Source organism: Chenopodium quinoa, unplaced genomic scaffold (genome assembly GCF_001683475.1).
Source record: "Chenopodium quinoa cultivar QQ74 unplaced genomic scaffold, ASM168347v1, whole genome shotgun sequence".
NCBI lineage: Eukaryota > Viridiplantae > Streptophyta > Magnoliopsida > Caryophyllales > Amaranthaceae > Chenopodium > Chenopodium quinoa.
The window spans coordinates 2,428,148-2,445,542 of record NW_018742292.1 but is presented as its reverse complement, the minus strand read 5'-3'; the positions used below and the strand labels follow the sequence as shown (position 1 = coordinate 2,445,542).

Sequence of the window (17,395 nt, the reverse complement as noted above, 5' to 3'; positions counted from 1 at the left end):
CACATATGGTGATATACAAAAAATAATGTCCTCTTTTTAAGGTACTACTCTTCAATTGTTTAATCTCATGAGGCTACGAGTACTATTAGTTTGCTTTATTACTAATTCAATTTGTATAAGATATTTGTTAGAGTTTTAGACTTTCTAACTTATTAATAATTAGTAAATTTGTAAATATATAGTAGTATAAGAACTTGAAAAAAAAAATCAATAATAGGTTAGGTTTTAAATTATGGCTGGGTTAAAATCAGATCGGCTTAAAATCAAATCGGGTTAATATCAGATCGGATTAATCGGTTATTTGTCGGGTCATTTTCGGATCGAGTTGAATTCAAGTCGGGTCAAATCGGTTAGGTTTGAGTTCAAGTCGGGTCATATCGGGTACGAATTGAGTTCAAGTTGAGTCAAATCAGTGCCAGATTAAGTTCAGATCGGGTCAATTTCAAATTCAGATAAATTTCAAGTCGGTTACAGATCGGATTTGGGTTCTGAATTTCTTGAGTCAAATCGAATCGGTTATAATTCAAAACGGATGATTTTTTTCGAATCGGTTCGGTTTTGACAATGTCCAATAGAGGTTAGATATTCAATATAGACTAGTGTTATCAAGACATCTTTAATTTCCACCTATATCTTGACAACATTAATTTTCACCTATCTTCGAAAACATTGTACAATTCTTTTAATGCATACAATAATGTAGACATACATGATACAACATAGTTACAAGCTTCAATTACAACATAAATATAAGGTGCTTGCCCACCTACGTACGTCACTATAAAAAGCAAGAGCATTAGACCATTGAAAATAAGTTTTAACTCGAGAATTTTTTCCATAATGTGTTGGAGTATTTCCATGACGTCATGTCAGGATAATTTTTAAAGTTTTGTTATGCTAAATTATTGTATTCACATAAGTTGAAATTTGAATCGGATATTTTTCAGGTCGGGTGTGGTAACTCTAAAGTGGAAATACAATCGGAGTAATCTTGTACATTTACTAGGGCGGATAACGTGCACGATGCGCATGTCGCAGCTAACCATGTTCCGAAGTTCTTTCGGTTTGGAGTTGTTAGCAGCGTTAATTAAAGAAAATATATAAATATATATTTTTAAAGGTATAAATGTCCACACATTATTCTTAAGAGTTTAAAAATAAAAACAACAATTAAACTTAATTAGGGAAAATATATAAATAAACATTTTAGGGTCATAATCGTCTCAACACTATTCATAAAGTGTGGTCATACATTCATAAGAGCTTACGCATATTTTTGAAAGATAGGGATTAAAAATAGGCAAAAATACACATTTAAATGGAGATGCGGGGGATCGAACCCCGTGCCTCTCGCATGCAAAGCGAGCGCTCTACCATTTGAGCTACATCCCCATTTTGCTATTAGTTTCATTAAAATGAATTTATCGCAATTATCCCACTAATTGTTGTTTCCCTTACTCCTGCTCAAAAACAACGACACCACAGTCGAAGCAAAGACAACAATGGCGGAGGTGAGAGAATGGATAACCACCGACGAGACGGCGGAAACCTACTTATCTAGGGTTTCCACCTCTCGTCCTCCGCTTCTTCTTCCGCCGCTTCACCGCCTTCCTCTTCGTCCCGGCAATGTCGTCGAAATCGTCGGCCCTTCTCCCTCCGCCAAAACTCACATTCTTCTTCAGGTCCTCTTTCTCAATTTCCATCAATTTTCTCCAGAATTTCAAATGTGTAATTTAAATTTTTAATAGTTATATGATTTTTTTTTTTTTTTTAAATTTTAGGTTGCGATTGAATGTATTTTGCCGAAGGAGTGGAAAGGTGTGAGTTATGGAGGGCTTGAGAAATCGGTGATGTTTATTGATTTGGATTGTCGCTTTGATGTTTTGCGTCTTCTTCAGCTTCTAAAATTGAGGATTTCTAGTTTTCATCGTATGTTTTTCTTATTCAATTTTGATTGTTTTGGTGTTTTGAGTTGATTTCTGGAGTAAGATAGTGTGGGTTGATTTGTGTTCTTGCATTGTATGTCGCTGATTAAAAAAGGCAAAATTTTGTATGAAACGGACTAATAATATGATATACGAAGTTGTTTATTGTGAAGCCCCTGGTGATTTTTCTATTTTTTTAAGGGCATACTTGGATAGGGGGTAATGTATTTAAGGTTTAATAGCAGAAAAATCTAAGAGGATGATGGATAATGTTGTGATTGTGTTAAGAGGGAGGAATAGGGAAGTATTATGGTCATTTCGGGGGTAAGTTTTATCCATCATCTTCCTAGGATAATGTATAATTCCCCATTTCATCGTTTCTCCTTGTGGTATTGCTTCATCATCCCTTCCACTGCCACCTGAACTTATCTTCGTTCTCTTTAACTTATGTTCGGTTTCCTCAATCCAAGCATGTCCTAAGGAGTGACTTCTTACTATGTTAGACACACTTAAGTGTCACTATCAGTTTTCAATTGCATCCATGGACATTGGTTTAAGCGATTATGAGGGAAGATAGGTTAAAGAGCACAAAGATTTGGGTAATAGCCTAAGGCTTGGAATTTACGAGTCTTACATATTTTGTTTCTAATTACTGTACAAGTGACACTTTAGAGATTGCCTTATTCTTTCTTTGAAGTAGAGGGAGTGTTTAGAATTGATAACTTCGATTTTGAGGCATTAGATGCTTAACTATTGGGTTGACCGTGCCATTATAAGTTTTGCTGATTGTTTAGAGGAATCTTTTTCTGCTCTTTTGTTAATGCGTTGTTGGGGAAGGTCTGGAAGGGGAAGGCATTTAAAGTTGTAAACTGCTTATTGAATTTTATACATTACTATGAAATGTGGCAGCTAAATTTGGAGGCTTCCAACCCCGACTTTTCTTTCCTTAAACGACGTCTTATGGAATGATAAAGATAATATGAGGCCACTCTTTACTGCTTTTGTGCTTACACATTATGACTATCAAATGTTTAGCAATGAGCCATGATGACTGGACCATTTTTTTTTTCTGAGATCGACTAATGGAGGTCTGGACTTTCATTGATTTTAAGTTGGGTGCTGGATAAAGTTTTTGAAAATTTGGCACTCTTTTATAATATTGCCTGACCACCAGAATCTTCTGAATCTAAACTTATCGCTTTAAGGTGACCTCAGTGTATGACATTGTAAACTATGTTAGGCCACTGAGTTGCTGTAATTTTTGTTTAACTTTGTTGAGAATTATGTACAGAAGTGAAAAACGAGCTACACTCTGCCAGAGATTGGACCTGTGATGAGGAACTAATTCACAACTGTTTGGAGCGCTTCCTATATGTTCGTTGTTATGATAGTTTAGAGTTTCTTGCTACGCTGAAGGTGATGAATGTCAATCTCTTCGTGTCAGTAGCTAGATCTGCTTTAGAATGGCCATTTTGGCTTGACGAATATGAAGATTAGCTAATAGTCTTTTGTTCTCAATTACCTGACTAATATGCTAAAACTGAAAATTTATATATGTGCCATTTATAACAGCTGCATCTGCCATTATTATCTTTTATCTGTTACTGAATTTATATCAATCTTGGAAGTTTGGAATCATCATCTGATCAACTTCTCCATATGTTATTTCATTTTAGTTTGTCATTATAGATAATTGTTAGTTCATATTAATTGGCATGGCCTTATCATCTGATATAGACATTGAGTTTAGTTCTTTTTGTTGCCTTGTAGACATTAAATTATCAACTTCAGACCAAAAGTAAGAAGCTTGCTTCAAGAGTCTGCTTCTTGATGATTGACAGGTTTGCCTAAGATTATAACTGAACTAGTAGTCCTGCTTCTTTTGATTTGATAGTAATTTCCTATGTTTGCATTTCTTTTTGTTAATGTCAGTACAATTATTGTCAATATCACTTATATAGCTATATCACTATGTAGTTTTAATAGGTTGGTTATATTTATCTCTTGTAATTTTAAAGTTGGATCTTTCTACTTAAGCTGAAAGGATAAAAGAAACAAAGGAAAATCAATAGACGGCATATCTTTTAAATTAGGATGTCTAAAGGAATTAGTACTCTTTGGCCATAGCTAATTAGTGGGAGGTGTTGATTTATTTTGCTGAATTAGTGATTAGCAGATAGTGAGCTGAACTTGCAACTCTTTTATGGTTATTATTTAGTCCTCATTAGCAAAAACTCAAGGCAATAATTCGAGATCTCACACTAAGCCTGTAGGTTTCCTGGTCTTTTGAATTGGAAGAGTAGTATCACAATGAGATTTCTTTAATTAAATGCTCAGGCTCTTTTTTCTGTCAGTATAGGAGCTTACTATTGGGTTGACCGTGCTTCAACATCCATGCCTCTTGCGTCAAAAAATAGGTACCTTCTTTCCCAAGTTATAAGTGTTTTTTTGTGTTTTTGTTCATTTTCTCTTTTGATGTCCTGTGCTGAGTCATATCTGCTGATGTTGAACTTTCATGATTAGAATTTGAATGTTCCTTGTTTCTTTTTCTCTTCTCAAAACATTTTTTATTTCGTACATTTGAGAGACGGATAAAATTTTGTAGCTGAGATCTACCTGATAAGTTTTTGCTGCTATTCCTAAGGACCTTTTGTTATCTTAAGCTGTAAAGCTTTCTTCTCCCTCTACCTGCCCTTTTTGGGGATCAAAGTGTGAATTCTGCCTAATATTTTGCATTTTGCGCGGGAGCCTGGAGGTCTTAGAGTGGCTTTGTGGCTTCTAAATTATAGCAGAAGTAAAGTGATGCATTGTTGATCTTATTGTCATTGTTTTTTGAATTTAAGTGGATGACTGGAATTAGAGCGACTGAAGTTGGTGATTTTAGATTTATACGCATGACCACTTTCAAAGCGTTTTTTATTATAGTTATGCCACTTAGGTCTTTTTTGTCAGCATGTTGAGGTGAGTTGCCATCTCTCTATCTTTCATTTTTCCTGCTGCGAATGTGTCAGTCGTATTGCTCCTGTCAACTGTGATTCATAAGAAGTATTTAGAAACCATAACTACTTTGTCAAAGAATTTCAGGAAATTATTCTCTCTTCAAAGTGTGATAGAAGCTGTAGTCTGTGAGATACAAAATTGTCTGCGGGTGCAACCAATGCTTGTTTTGGCTACAAAAGCTACAATATTCGGTGATAAGCCTGTAACCAATGACATGAAAAGGTAATCTGTAGCTGTTAATGAAAGCCTTGTTGTTTAGAATTGGATAACTATTTCCACTCTAAGCAATTAAAAATTTCCCATGTAAGATTTTAAGCAAGACATGAAGTGTTATGGTCAGCTGAAGGAATCAAATTCATTAAACCTTCATCCATTAGCCCAAACTCATTAATGCACCGTAGTCTGTTGTCACTTGTCTTCTCCTGAAAGCATGTAGATGAGAATAATAATTATTATCTTCCTTTAGGTCCATAATTTATATTCTTATAGAACAGATAAACATAATTTACAAAAGGATTCAGTATTTTACAAGACGATGTACTACTATCCTTTGTTTCCTATTGGTTGCAAGTTTGCAACATACCATTTTGGCAAGCATTTTAAGAATGAGAGTAGAGAGGGTAAACATACAACTTAATCAAAATAACTTAAAACCTAAAAACCCAACCCTTCCCTCTTACTGGCTTTTAAGTTATTTAATCAAGTTGTTCGTTGACTTTTATGTAATCTGTTCTTTAAACTGCATTAGTGCATTCCCAAAGGTTTGTGTTACATGTATAAAAAAACAAAGGATCATGATGATGATAATAATGATAATTTAGAAGTTCCAATGAAACAACAGCAGACCAAACTTTAAATAAAGAGAGAAAATCACACCAGACTTGAATACCCCTTTTTTTTTTTTTTTGAGGTGAATGGAACGTTGTCACTAATAATACATTTTCACTGTCAAGGTAGTTGCCCTTGGGGAAGCAATCTTAGAGTACTATATATTATTTATACATGATTTCTTATTCAATTTTATTTACTGGACTTCCTGTTAGTAAATTTTAAAATCATTTTGGTATATAATGGATTAAAAGTCTGGTGACTGTATGCTATCTCAACATTGATAAGGACCTTAGCCTGGTTTTAGTTGCCATTTGAACAGGCCATTCAGAAAGTGGTCTTCACAAGATGCATCTGGTCAACACACTATAGAAAGCAGTGCTGAGAATATATTGCACCGTGAATATATGCCTTCGGCCTGGCAGGTAAATTATTTGTATAATGAATTTTGCAGATGTGATGATGCTTAAAGCTTCCTTCTTTTTTCCTTTCTTTTCCAATTATTATTATCATATATTCCATTTTGGGTAATAAGATATGTATTTGCTATGTACTATGAGCTTTGAATTTGTCCTTCATGATCACTTGATCAGCTTTACCAAAAGAGAGGAATTTGAGGATAGTTCCATTTGGTGGATTGGTTAACCCTAGTTGAACTCAAATTAGTATCAATGTGATCAGTTGCCATTTGGATTATCTTGAAGGGGCTTCACTAAATGGCTAATCTCAGAGTTACTGTTATTCTAGTTGGCACACTTATGGCCTGTTCAGTACAACAGTACATGACATTGTCCGTGTAGAGAGAAATGAGGTAAACTGTATAGTGTAAACTGTAAAGGATCGTTCCTCTAAGTTTGTGACCAATGATGATGATGTTAAACAGGTTATTATTGTTTGTACATTTGTTTACATCTGAAGGCCACCTCCCAGCAACTTTCTGGTTGCTTATTTATGCTTATATTGCTGTTTTTTCCATCTAAGATAGTCAAGTTATTGTTTTTTTTATTGGACAAATGGACAGGAGTACAGCAGACTCAGTAGTATGCAAAAATTGTATCTAATAAACTCCTTGTGTTTCCCCACCCCCTTGGACTGTCATATAATCATTATTAGACTCTTGTCACTGTATTTGGCTTTAAAATCATTATTCTTCCTCATGCTTAATTAACACTTTCTCTAATTGATCTTGCAGTCCTTTGTTACACAGAGGATATCGGTTCGACCATCAAGTTCAGAATACTGTGCCAGTAATTGTAATTTATGAGTACTCTTCTTTTCCTTTTTTTTCTTTTATATCATTATAAGTAGAATAATGCAGTACTATGCATAATCATGGTCTTTTGGGAGCAAAGTTGTGTCCCTGCCTGTCAAATGCAAGGCTGCAAGTATCATGAATTCTGTAGAAAGTTAGAAACTACTAGTGGCTGGGTCTCCTGAATGTTTTTCTTTTTTGTTGCTTTCTCTGCATACTTGCACCAAATTTGTAATTAATTTTTGGTGCAGATGACACTACTGATGAGCAAGTTTACTTAGCACAATGGTTGCTGCCACCACTAGGCTTCAAAGACAAGTTTGTGATTAAAGATGTAAGGAGAAAGATTTGATGTGCTTACCAAACTTGCTGAAGTTTCCATTTTGGGTCAATCTAATTACAAGAGTCAATTAACCCCTGCTATGTCATGCTTATCTATTGTCTACTAAGTCATTTGTGCTTGTCCACAAAGTGCAGCCATGTTTTTGCTAAAGTTTCTTCTTTGACCTTCTTTAACCAACAGCTAAATTAACATTTTAGCTATATATGTATCACTATATGTGATGCTGGACTTAATAGAATCTGATGTTGTATTGTTTACATCCAATATATTTCTAAAACAGTACTATTTTCTTATAAGAAAAGGACTAATCAAGTAATCGCTTTAAAGGAAAAAGGGAATTAAAGAGGGCACATCTATTTTTTTTTCCACATTTAATCTCTACTTCCCCGTGTTATACTTTTGTTATGTAAGGGTTGTGCAATCTGAAGTTTGATGCTTCTTGCATTTTAATGGGAAGCAAAAGATAAGGGGGATGTTAAAATAAAAATAAACTCATGTTTGTGCCTTGGTACCTTATGCTGATTTAGTAGTCTACGTGCAGGCTGGCATATCAGCTGTTCCTTAATATTGATGTACGAAGGCCAAAGCCATGGAAGTTAGTTACGGATCTCATGGTATGTTTTTTTATCTCGACCTTGAATGGACAAGGAATTTGCAAGATATACTTTTGATCAAATTCAATTAGTTCACTGAGCTCGTTTTAACTATTTTATCTTTGATAGTCTCGTGATTAATGGATTTAGAATTAAAAGTCAATCAGAAAGAACCTCTCTGTTATTGCATTGCAGATATAAATCCAGATTTATTCAAATTCTCTTCTCCCTAAATCTACCATGGACAGTACATAGCCTCTATAGAGGTTGTAGGCTTATGTTTAATGATAATGACTGTAGAATGTGGAGCTGTGGAAAATGTTCTTTCATTTAAAAACATATTTATAGAATAAAAAAGATATATTAGTAGTTTAACCAGTATTAGTAATAAATATGTTCAGTGCTTCACCGTCGTTCTCCCAAAAACCAAAAATGCTTTACCTAAGCTGCATCATCTTGTATTATTCATGCAACATCAAGCACTATTAATGGGTGGTTATTTTGTAACTTGTAACTACAGATCTTGGGGTATAAAATGCGCTTTGGACATTGCTAGTTTTGTGACTTTTGTTGATTTAGAGAAAGAAACTAGCCTTTGTATGAGGAGCCGAGTTTTCTGATATCGGGGCTGTTCTAACCTTTGTTTGCTAGAGCATGGGAATTGGACAAATTCAACACGTCAAGCAAAAGCAGGATTGTCAAAACTCATGGAAAAGATACAAAACATATGAATTGTAAAGTTACGATCTGTGATCCTGTTGTGTATTATTTTATGTAAATACAGACACTTTGACCAGATAATCCTGAAAGAGTTTTGTATTACCCAAGGGACCGGTAGCTTGCAAGTTATGTTCTTTCAATATTCTTCGAGGATCGGAAACGAAAAGTCTCATCTTACTGCTTGAAAATACTTGAGATTCTTAATTGATTCATTTAGATGTTAGCATTTTATAGTGGTCAAATAGGATCATTTTCGTCCCAAACCCTTCAAATTAATTTTTAGTAACGGGATTTAGAATTTAATCCTGTCTATTTAACCATAGCTTATCAACGTAGGCAGGAAAGATGATGGATCTTTTCATTTGGGGTAAGTATAAGGAGTAAACTTTCTATTTGCAGTGCCTTGTGTACCAAGAACAGAATATAAAGGGAATATGTTTTGAATTATAAACGTGTATTGTAGTACTTCTCCTAAAAGAGGTTGGCCAACAGAAGCAACTTTTCTTCTGTAAAATTATATAATTGCTTTCCTTCAGGTTTTGCTGCTTGTTTGATATAATACCTCCTTCAAAATCTAAAGCTGCAATATAACAATTGTGTGATACAAAGGAAGACGTTTTGTCAGAAGATATTAAGGAAGAATACAATGGAGAACAATGACCAGCAGGCAAAGCAGCAGCCGCAGCAGTCACAACAGCAGCAGCAGCAGGCATCGAAACAGCTTCCGTTGAATCAGTTGCAGCAGGATTCGGATCATGCTTTTGCTATCGCGTTGCAAGAACAGGTTTTCCTCTCTTTGCTCCTCTGAATTCTTCCCTCTCAAATTTAGCCATAATTTTACATGGTAGAGGTGGTCCGCTGTAAACAGTAGTCCATCGTAACCAGTTTTATAAAAAGCTTGGATGAAATAGGCCTATTGGGTTAGTCTTGCACTGCTCCAAAATAACCGGGTGCAACCAGTGTCGTTTGGGTCCGGGTCCCTGCCAATAGCCATATTGTACTTCAGGCATGGCATGTGCCGGAGTTGATTTTAGTAAGCTAGGCTCATGGATGAATAGGATCTTCCTGGTTTCAAGGACTGGAATCAACTCAAACTAGAGTAGTAGTTAATAGGGATTTTTATTCTTTTGTTTTAAGCATGTTTCCTCCGAAAGTTAATTTTTTCATAGTAACTTCTCTTACAAAGTTTGATTGTTTTTATGATTAGGAAAGTACATTTACATTTCTGGAGACTATTAGGAGTGACTCAGATGACGAAAGCGAGGACGAAGAAGAGGATGAGGAAACTGGAAGCTCATCATCTCATGACTTCGCTGGATTTGATACCCAAGAAATTTATGGTAATTTTTTCTGCACACAATTTTAATGTATCTTACAACTTGCAAGGCACAACCAAGACTATTTTTTGGCCCACGTACTCAAAAGATACAAGCAAATGGACGAAGAAATAACCTTAGTTGTACCGTATACAAAATACAACTGATTATACATAAAAAAAAAAAAATTGTCATTACTTCGTAGAAGGGAAGCCCAAATTAATTGTTTTGTCTTCTATTTTATATTTATAATATTTAAATTGGATTATGACTTTATGTTGTTTGCAGATGAATTAGAATTTCTCGAGGAGGATGAAGAAGGTAGCTACACCGACGAGGTTATTCCAATTGCTTTTATTATTGTATCAATAATTTCTTCTCTCTTTTCATATAAACCATTTCTGTCCAAAAAAAAAAAAAAAAAAAATCAAAATAATATGAAAATTTGTACACTTGGTAATACTTGTATAAGTAATATTGCATTGGCAACTCAGCATATATTGATATATAAAGATTTAACTTGATACGATTAATTTATTGTACACCTATCTATGCCTAAAATTAAATGATTGAATTTGAACAAAATCGAAATCGTATACTCCGATTTTTTGTTTGTTTTTAATATCTTGATTGTCAACCTCAAATGGGCAAACCTACTTTTCTTTTTTGTAGATTGAGGAAGATGAGATTGATCCAGACGAAATGTCTTATGAAGTAAGTCACATCTATATATTTGGTTTACATTTTACGATCCAAGCTCAAAATACTCTAGTATGATCATATATCTTATACGTACTATTTGATCTTAAAATATCTAAAGTATTTCAAATAAAAAAGGGAAATTCTACATTATAACCCTCTAGTATTGCGTTTTTTACGCTGTGCCCCATCTTTTTGAAAGTTACACATTGTAATCCTCAGATATAATTCGTAACCATACGATGACCTTGCCGTTATCTCGCCGTTAAACAAATTTCGTTATGTTGTTTTAATCACCGTTAGTGGAGCTCACTCTTTACTAATTAATATGTTTTTATTGATTTACGTGATTGAAAATGTATCTTAAAAGTTTTAGGGGCCATTTTGGCTCTTATGGGCCCAAATTGAGCTCAGACATTGCAAAAAAAAAAAAAAACAACGCAAATGTCTCATTTTGCGTATTAAAAAATGTCCAGTTTGCGTTTGAAACATTTCTTAATATGCAAAACGAGGCGTTTACGTTATTTTTTTTTTTATCAAATGTGAGCTCAATTTGGGCCCTAAAGGGCCGAAATGTCCCCCAAAACCTATGACGAAATATTTTCTACCATGCAAATTGACAAAAAAATATTAATTAGTAGAGAGTGGGCCACATTAACGGTGATTAAAACAACCTAAAGGAATTTGTTAATAACGGGATACCGACAAGGTCACCGTATGGTTACTAATTAAATCTGAGGGTTACAATGTGTAACTTTCAAAAAGATGGGGCACTGCGCAGAAAACACAAAACTAGAAGGTTATAATGTAGAATTTCCCAATAAAAAATAAAAAACTCATCAATTTTTCTTATTAGTCTTTTACGTATTTTTCATGCACTAAAGCATTAAAATAAAATTCATGAGATAAAATGACTAGCTAGCAATGAGGTTGAGATGTTAGTAAAGCTGTATTTTCATTATCAACTATTAATTTCAGGAATTATTGGCATTGGGAGAAGTTGTTGGAGAGGAGAGTCGTGGATTATCTGCTGAGGAAATTACTTCATCATTGTCATCATGTGTTCACAAATTTGTTGAATGCAAAACCACAATTGATAGGTGAGTCTTGTTCAATGTATCTCTCTCTTTTGTTTTTTTGCCTAAATAAATGTACTTTAATTTTAATTTATACGAATTATTTTCTTCAATGTTCTTTTTATTATGTTGCTACTAGATGGAAGCCTGTGCGATGCACGGTTTTTTCATCTAAGATTTTTAATTATTTGATTTATTGTATTTAATAATTTCAGACAAAATTACAAAAGTTTAATATTTATTTTTTCTTACTATAATTTATAATGAATTTGTTAAATATAAATAAATTGTAAATATGATATTTTTTCCTATAAAATCTTTAATGTGAAATGATAAATTTTTAATAATTTAAATTCTAAATCATTATTCATTGTTTTACCATATCTTTTATTTCATGCAATAGAATCACCAACCTCGTCCACAACTAACCTACTACTTCAATGATAAATTGAACCGTGTTGCGGTATAAAATCAAATCTATGCATTGAAATTTTTTCATCATTTCCAAAAATAACCAAAGTCATCCATATATTAAGTATACAACATCTAACTATGCCATTACATAAACAAATAATCGTTAAGTATCGTAAATAAATACAATGTAACTAACAATTACAAATATAAATTTAAACATAAGATTTTAAAAATTACCCGAACAATGATGACCTAAAACTAACACAAAATTACTAACACAAAATTCGCTTGATGGGGTTTTGTATTGATACGAAATTTTATTTGTGTCGTATGATGTGTTAGATCTGCATGTAAAAAAACATTTAGTAAATAAAACATAAACATATAATCGTTGAGTATCCCAAATTAATACAATGTAAGTAATAATTAGAAATACTAATTTAAACATAAGATTTAAAAAATTAAGCTAAAAATTACGCGGCCATTGATGACCAAAAATTAACACAAAATTCGTTTGATGGAGTTTTTTATTGATACAAAATTTTGTTTGTGTCGTATGATATTGTCAATTTATAATGGTAGGTATCACAAATTTTAATTTAATTATTGAAGAGCTCTTTCTGAAGACGAAGTCTTTTAGTTCTCAATCCTATATATGTTTATGAACCTCTCTTTCTCTTAGTAAGCTATTCACTAGTTGAACGATGTCCTATTCAACATTCCACGAGTAGGTCTTGAAAAGGCACCTATTGAGGTGGGGCCTATTCTTCACGCAAACCACCTTCATAGCGAATTTTAATTAACGAACAATTTGTATTTCTTATCATAAATACTATCAAAATTTATCATAGTTTTTAGTATATTTTTTTGGATTTCTTATACTCGTATTATTGAATTAATAAGTTTATCTTTTCCTATATTTTTACTTTATTTTTTTCATTAAAATTATTTAATTCGTGGATTATAATTTACGTGGCATTAAAATTTTAGATATATCAAATCTAATTCGTTACTTTTATTTAGGTGGCGACATAATTTTTTAATTCAAAAATAAAATACAAATCTGTCTTCTTATTGGTCGAAATAAGTATATTTTTTACGTGACGCTCCGAATGCTTTCCAAAAATGCCTACTTTATTTATATATATATATATATATATAAGATTTGCATTAGGACATCTTTTGCATTATATTTCTATGCTATTATATTAATAGAGATACTTGGTAGTTGTTTTTAAATTGATGTGCGATCACAAGTCCTTGCAATACACCTCTTTGTCATTTTATTTAAGAAAGTAAATGACTAAAATAATTAAAATAAGTCAAACCGAATAATCTAACCCTTTCTTATTATAGTTAATAATTATTTTGACCATATTGTATCATTTGTATGTATATCTTATCTAATCTATTCATTAGAATACTTTTTATGTATCAACTAAGTAGGGATGACAATGGATCGGAGGTGGGTCGGGTGTTGCTAGTAGAATTATGTATGGTGAAAATGAGTTGTCAGTCCTTGCTAGAACCAATGATTTCTCACATAACTAGACAAGTTTCAATTACTAATCAAATAATTTTTTTTTTTTTGAAACCAATCAAATTATTAATTAATGTAGACTTAATCTTTGAAATAAATCAATTTAAAAGGGAAACAAAATAGTAAGGTCACCATCCTAGTAGTTTATAATGTCGTCCAACCTTAAAAATACAACTAATTACAGCATTATCATGATCTTTATAATATCGTCCAACGAACCTTAAAAATACATACCATATTGATTGCTGATTATTGGTTCTGGTCTTCCATGTAAATCCCTAACAAATATGCTAAACTTTTAAGCTAATAGTTAGAGACTTAGAGGTCTATATCAATAACAACTAATAAGCTTTAATTTATATATAGGCAAAGTCAGACTCGATTGTTGATAGGGCGGGCTAATAAAAAGCTACATAATTTACTTAGTAACTTATAAGGGCACTTGGGCCTTTGGGGGAAGGGAACATGATGTACTTGGGACTTCATAATGTCTTGCCTAAACTTATATGCTAATTTTCCGGATCATCTTATTTTGTAGGTGTGTAATATGTCAAATCGAGTATGAAGAAGGGGAACAATTGGCTGCCTTGCATTGCCAACATTCATTTCATAAGGATTGCATAAATCATTGGCTTCAAATAAAGAAGGTAAATCTTCATTCAGCACATACATAGTATATATATATTTTTTTATATGGTCTAAATAGTAAGGAGAAGGAACCTGAGCATACCTCTAATGCTCACGGTTGTTTTTTGGTCAGACACTTTTGAGAGTGAGGGGGGAAGGGTAAGGGATCCCTACCCTCACAGTGTCTTTAGTGGAGATTGAACCCCCAACTTCAAAGTTGGAAGGTGCAATCTTTCCCACTAAACCAAGCTTAGCTTGGTTGATAATACAAATAATTGAATGATAGAAATTGTATGTCAATTGGAAATCTACTGTTCTGATTAATTTTCAATAATTTATCTTTGATGGCAGGTTTGTCCCATATGTTCTGTAGAGATTACACCACGGTGCAAATCTTGACAAGATAGAACATACAACATTACTATTTTCCTAAACGTAGCCCATTCTTAAATGTTTCGATTCAATTCGAATTTGCACATTTATTTTATGGGAATTGCATAAAGATTTTAAGTCTACTATGTAAATATACATATATAATTCTCTTAAAAAAAATGTAAATATACACTATATGTAATTGAATTAAACTAATAAACTTATTGTGAAATACTGAAATGCAAACAGGGTTACTTGTTTTAGACTGATGTAGTCCACTTTTTTTAAACATATATAGGTTTCCTCAAGACCTAAAATTAAATACCTACTCTTCTTTTAATAGTAGTAAGAAAATCTCAGTTATGGTATGGTCTAATATAAACAAATGCCAATCTCAACTAATTCTAATTACATTGCATTCTTCAAATGTTTGGATTGGATTTAGACTCAAAGTTGAGTTCAATTATTGAATACAAAACATGTTTCTCAAATGGTAAACTTGTAATTAAAAGCAACCTTTTTTTTTTTTTTTTTTAACTAGGGTGGCCTACGCGCGCGATGCGTGCGGAGGGACTAGCTCTTGCGGAAAAGTTGTATTGGCGTGTGTTTACATCTTTAGTTTGGGTGGTAGTTTTAATACGTACTATTTGGTTTATGTGCATTTGAAATCTACCAAAATCTTTTATGACGATTATTTTTTAAAATCCTCTAAAGTTTGACAGTATTATTCCAAAATTATTATTAAATACTACCTCTGTTTTTATTTAGTTGACATCATTCTATTATCACGCTTGCCAACGCATTTATTTAACGATTAATATTTCTAATTCTGGACATTGTAAAATTATAAAAAAAAGTAGATATTAATAAAATATACATTAAGACGATTCAAATAAGATCTAACTTGACTATGTTTTATCGTAGCTATAAATCACAAAAGCAAGCCAAAGTGTAGTTTGTGAATAGTGTAAAAGTCAAACGATGTCAACTAAAAAAAATGAGGAAGTAATATTTGATTAATTTGCGTCCCTTCCTATCATATTATTTATCCCTTCATCTCTTAAGGGGCAATTGTTAGCTTGAACTCTTAATTGATTTGCATGTTTCAATAATACTTAGTATAATATTTCTAATGTGTTTTCAGATGATTTTTTTGTGAGCTTAAGTCATACGGAGTAGTAATATGTGAAATATTGTAGCTAAAAACTTAATAATGTAAGTTCTTTAATGTTCTACGACCATCTAATATCTATATCTAATACTAAAACAATAACCACTTAGTTATATTTTTCCTCTTAAATTCCTTCATTTTCTCTCTCATAATTAATACCGTTTTTTTTTTTTTTTTTTTTTTTTTTTTTTTTTTTTTTAAATCATCGATTTCCCTTGATTTTAGGATTTTTAAGTTCTTTATACCTTTTGATAGCATCTGCTCAAATATCACTATTTAATATGAATTGCATTCACAATTCCATAACATTGTTTATGTGCCATCATATGATTAAAAATAGTTGCAATTAAAGGACGACAAGATTGTAAATAAGAAGAGCAATCACGAAGGAGTAAAAATTAACAGTTTCTTCGTACATATAATTTTTTTTCTTTTTAAATAATAATAATAATTACATATGAAGTATAAACCATTAGAAGTTATTTTTTTTTAATTAGCATTACAAGTTTTTTTGTTAAAAAAAAAGCTTTAAATTAATTGATGATATGTTTAATGAAAAAAAACATTAAATATATTAATGATGGTAAACATATTAAAGAGGGTAAAATTGTAAATACACATTTTTGTATACATTTTTGAGGGTATAATTGGTAGCACACTATTCCTAAGAATTATCTTATACATTTTATAAGGTAGGGATGTAACCGCTACTTAATACTTGAGGTAGCGGTTTTTAGGAGTAAAAGTAGCGGTTTTGCCTGTAATATTACAAAATTAACCTTTTGATTAGCAAGTTTTGTTTCACAATATGAGAAATTGGGGTGCCCTCGAAAACCACCCCCAAATAAAAAGGCCCTTTTAATGTAAAATTAGGGGTGGGACTTCAGTCAGGCGGTTCGGTTTGACCTCGGTTTAAGTCGGTTTTGGTTTGAAGCGGTTCGCGTTGAAATGGTTTTATTTAGCTGACGGGTTAGGTCGGTTCGGTTTTGATTAGTCATGGATCGGTTCGGTTTTGGTTTATATCTTTACGGTTTAAATTCGGTTTGGGTCATAAGCGGGTCGATTTATAAACGGTTCAGATCATGCCGGTTCGGTTTAGGGGGCGAGTTTACCCGGGTCGATGTCGGTTCGGTTTACAAATGGTTCGGATCATGCCGGTTCGGTTTGAAACGGGTCGGTTTAGGTGCGGGTTTACCCAGGTCAATGTCTGTTCGGTTTATAAACGGTACGGATCATGCCAGTTTAGGGGCGGGTTTACCCAGGTCAATGTTGGTTCGGTTTATAAACGGTTCAAATAATGCCGGTTCGGTTTATAAACGGTTTGTGTCATGATCGGATCGGTTTGAAACGGGTCGGTTCATGGACGGTTTTACCCCATCAATGTCATTTCGGTTTATAAGCGGTTTGGGTCATGATTGTTTTAAAGATCGCGTCATGACCATGATTTAATGAGTTGATACTTAGAATACGATAAATCGATAATTAAGGAAGTACAAGTATTCATTTAGATCGATCAACA

At 32.8% G+C, this 17,395-nt stretch overlaps 2 protein-coding genes and 1 non-coding gene across 7 annotated transcripts; 2 read left to right on the top strand and 1 right to left on the bottom strand.

Annotated features, from left to right (window-relative positions):
* Positions 1-1,319: 1,319 nt before the first annotated feature.
* TRNAA-UGC lies at positions 1,320-1,392 on the bottom strand. Its single transcript has one exon. It is a non-coding gene; the product is annotated as a tRNA-Ala (tRNA).
* A 43-nt stretch (positions 1,393-1,435) lies between these two features.
* LOC110686418 (DNA repair protein XRCC2 homolog) lies at positions 1,436-9,130 on the top strand. Of its 5 annotated transcripts, none has more exons than XM_021863050.1 (11): positions 1,436-1,682; positions 1,782-1,929; positions 3,220-3,341; positions 3,696-3,766; positions 4,280-4,342; positions 5,010-5,147; positions 6,061-6,178; positions 6,946-7,006; positions 7,257-7,339; positions 7,890-7,962; positions 8,462-9,130. In XM_021863050.1, exons 1-10 carry the CDS (start codon positions 1,503-1,505, stop codon positions 7,911-7,913), a joined length of 1,008 nt encoding a protein of 335 aa, XP_021718742.1. In that variant the 5' UTR covers positions 1,436-1,502; the 3' UTR covers positions 7,914-7,962; positions 8,462-9,130. The 5 variants fall into 5 exon arrangements, 4 of the variants coding, with proteins under 4 accessions (XP_021718742.1, XP_021718733.1, XP_021718726.1 ...); XM_021863041.1 differs by having other exon boundaries at positions 1,438-1,682; positions 3,217-3,341; positions 8,593-9,130; XM_021863034.1 differs by having other exon boundaries at positions 1,438-1,682; positions 3,217-3,341.
* Positions 9,131-9,150: 20 nt separating this feature from the next.
* LOC110686446 (E3 ubiquitin ligase BIG BROTHER-related-like) lies at positions 9,151-14,951 on the top strand. Its single transcript, XM_021863072.1, has 7 exons — positions 9,151-9,445; positions 9,869-10,001; positions 10,266-10,315; positions 10,650-10,691; positions 11,655-11,776; positions 14,245-14,353; positions 14,685-14,951. The coding sequence occupies exons 1-7, from the start codon at positions 9,308-9,310 to the stop codon at positions 14,730-14,732; spliced, it is 642 nt and encodes a 213-aa protein (XP_021718764.1). The 5' UTR covers positions 9,151-9,307; the 3' UTR covers positions 14,733-14,951.
* Positions 14,952-17,395: the final 2,444 nt, after the last annotated feature.

Excerpts from the sequence above, each read along its gene's own strand:
- LOC110686446 (XM_021863072.1), top strand. The coding sequence starts at position 9,308 with ATGGAGAACAATGACCAGCAGGCAAAGCAGCAGCCGCAGCAGTCACAA. Across the intron at positions 9,446-9,868 it reads CTATCGCGTTGCAAGAACAG|GAAAGTACATTTACATTTCT; the intron begins GTTTTCCTCTCT and ends TTTTATGATTAG. Across the intron at positions 10,692-11,654 it reads CAGACGAAATGTCTTATGAA|GAATTATTGGCATTGGGAGA; the intron begins GTAAGTCACATC and ends TATTAATTTCAG.
- LOC110686418 (XM_021863041.1), top strand. The coding sequence starts at position 1,503 with ATGGCGGAGGTGAGAGAATGGATAACCACCGACGAGACGGCGGAAACC. Across the intron at positions 6,179-6,945 it reads ATATGCCTTCGGCCTGGCAG|TCCTTTGTTACACAGAGGAT; the intron begins GTAAATTATTTG and ends TTGATCTTGCAG. Across the intron at positions 7,340-7,889 it reads ACAAGTTTGTGATTAAAGAT|GCTGGCATATCAGCTGTTCC; the intron begins GTAAGGAGAAAG and ends GTCTACGTGCAG.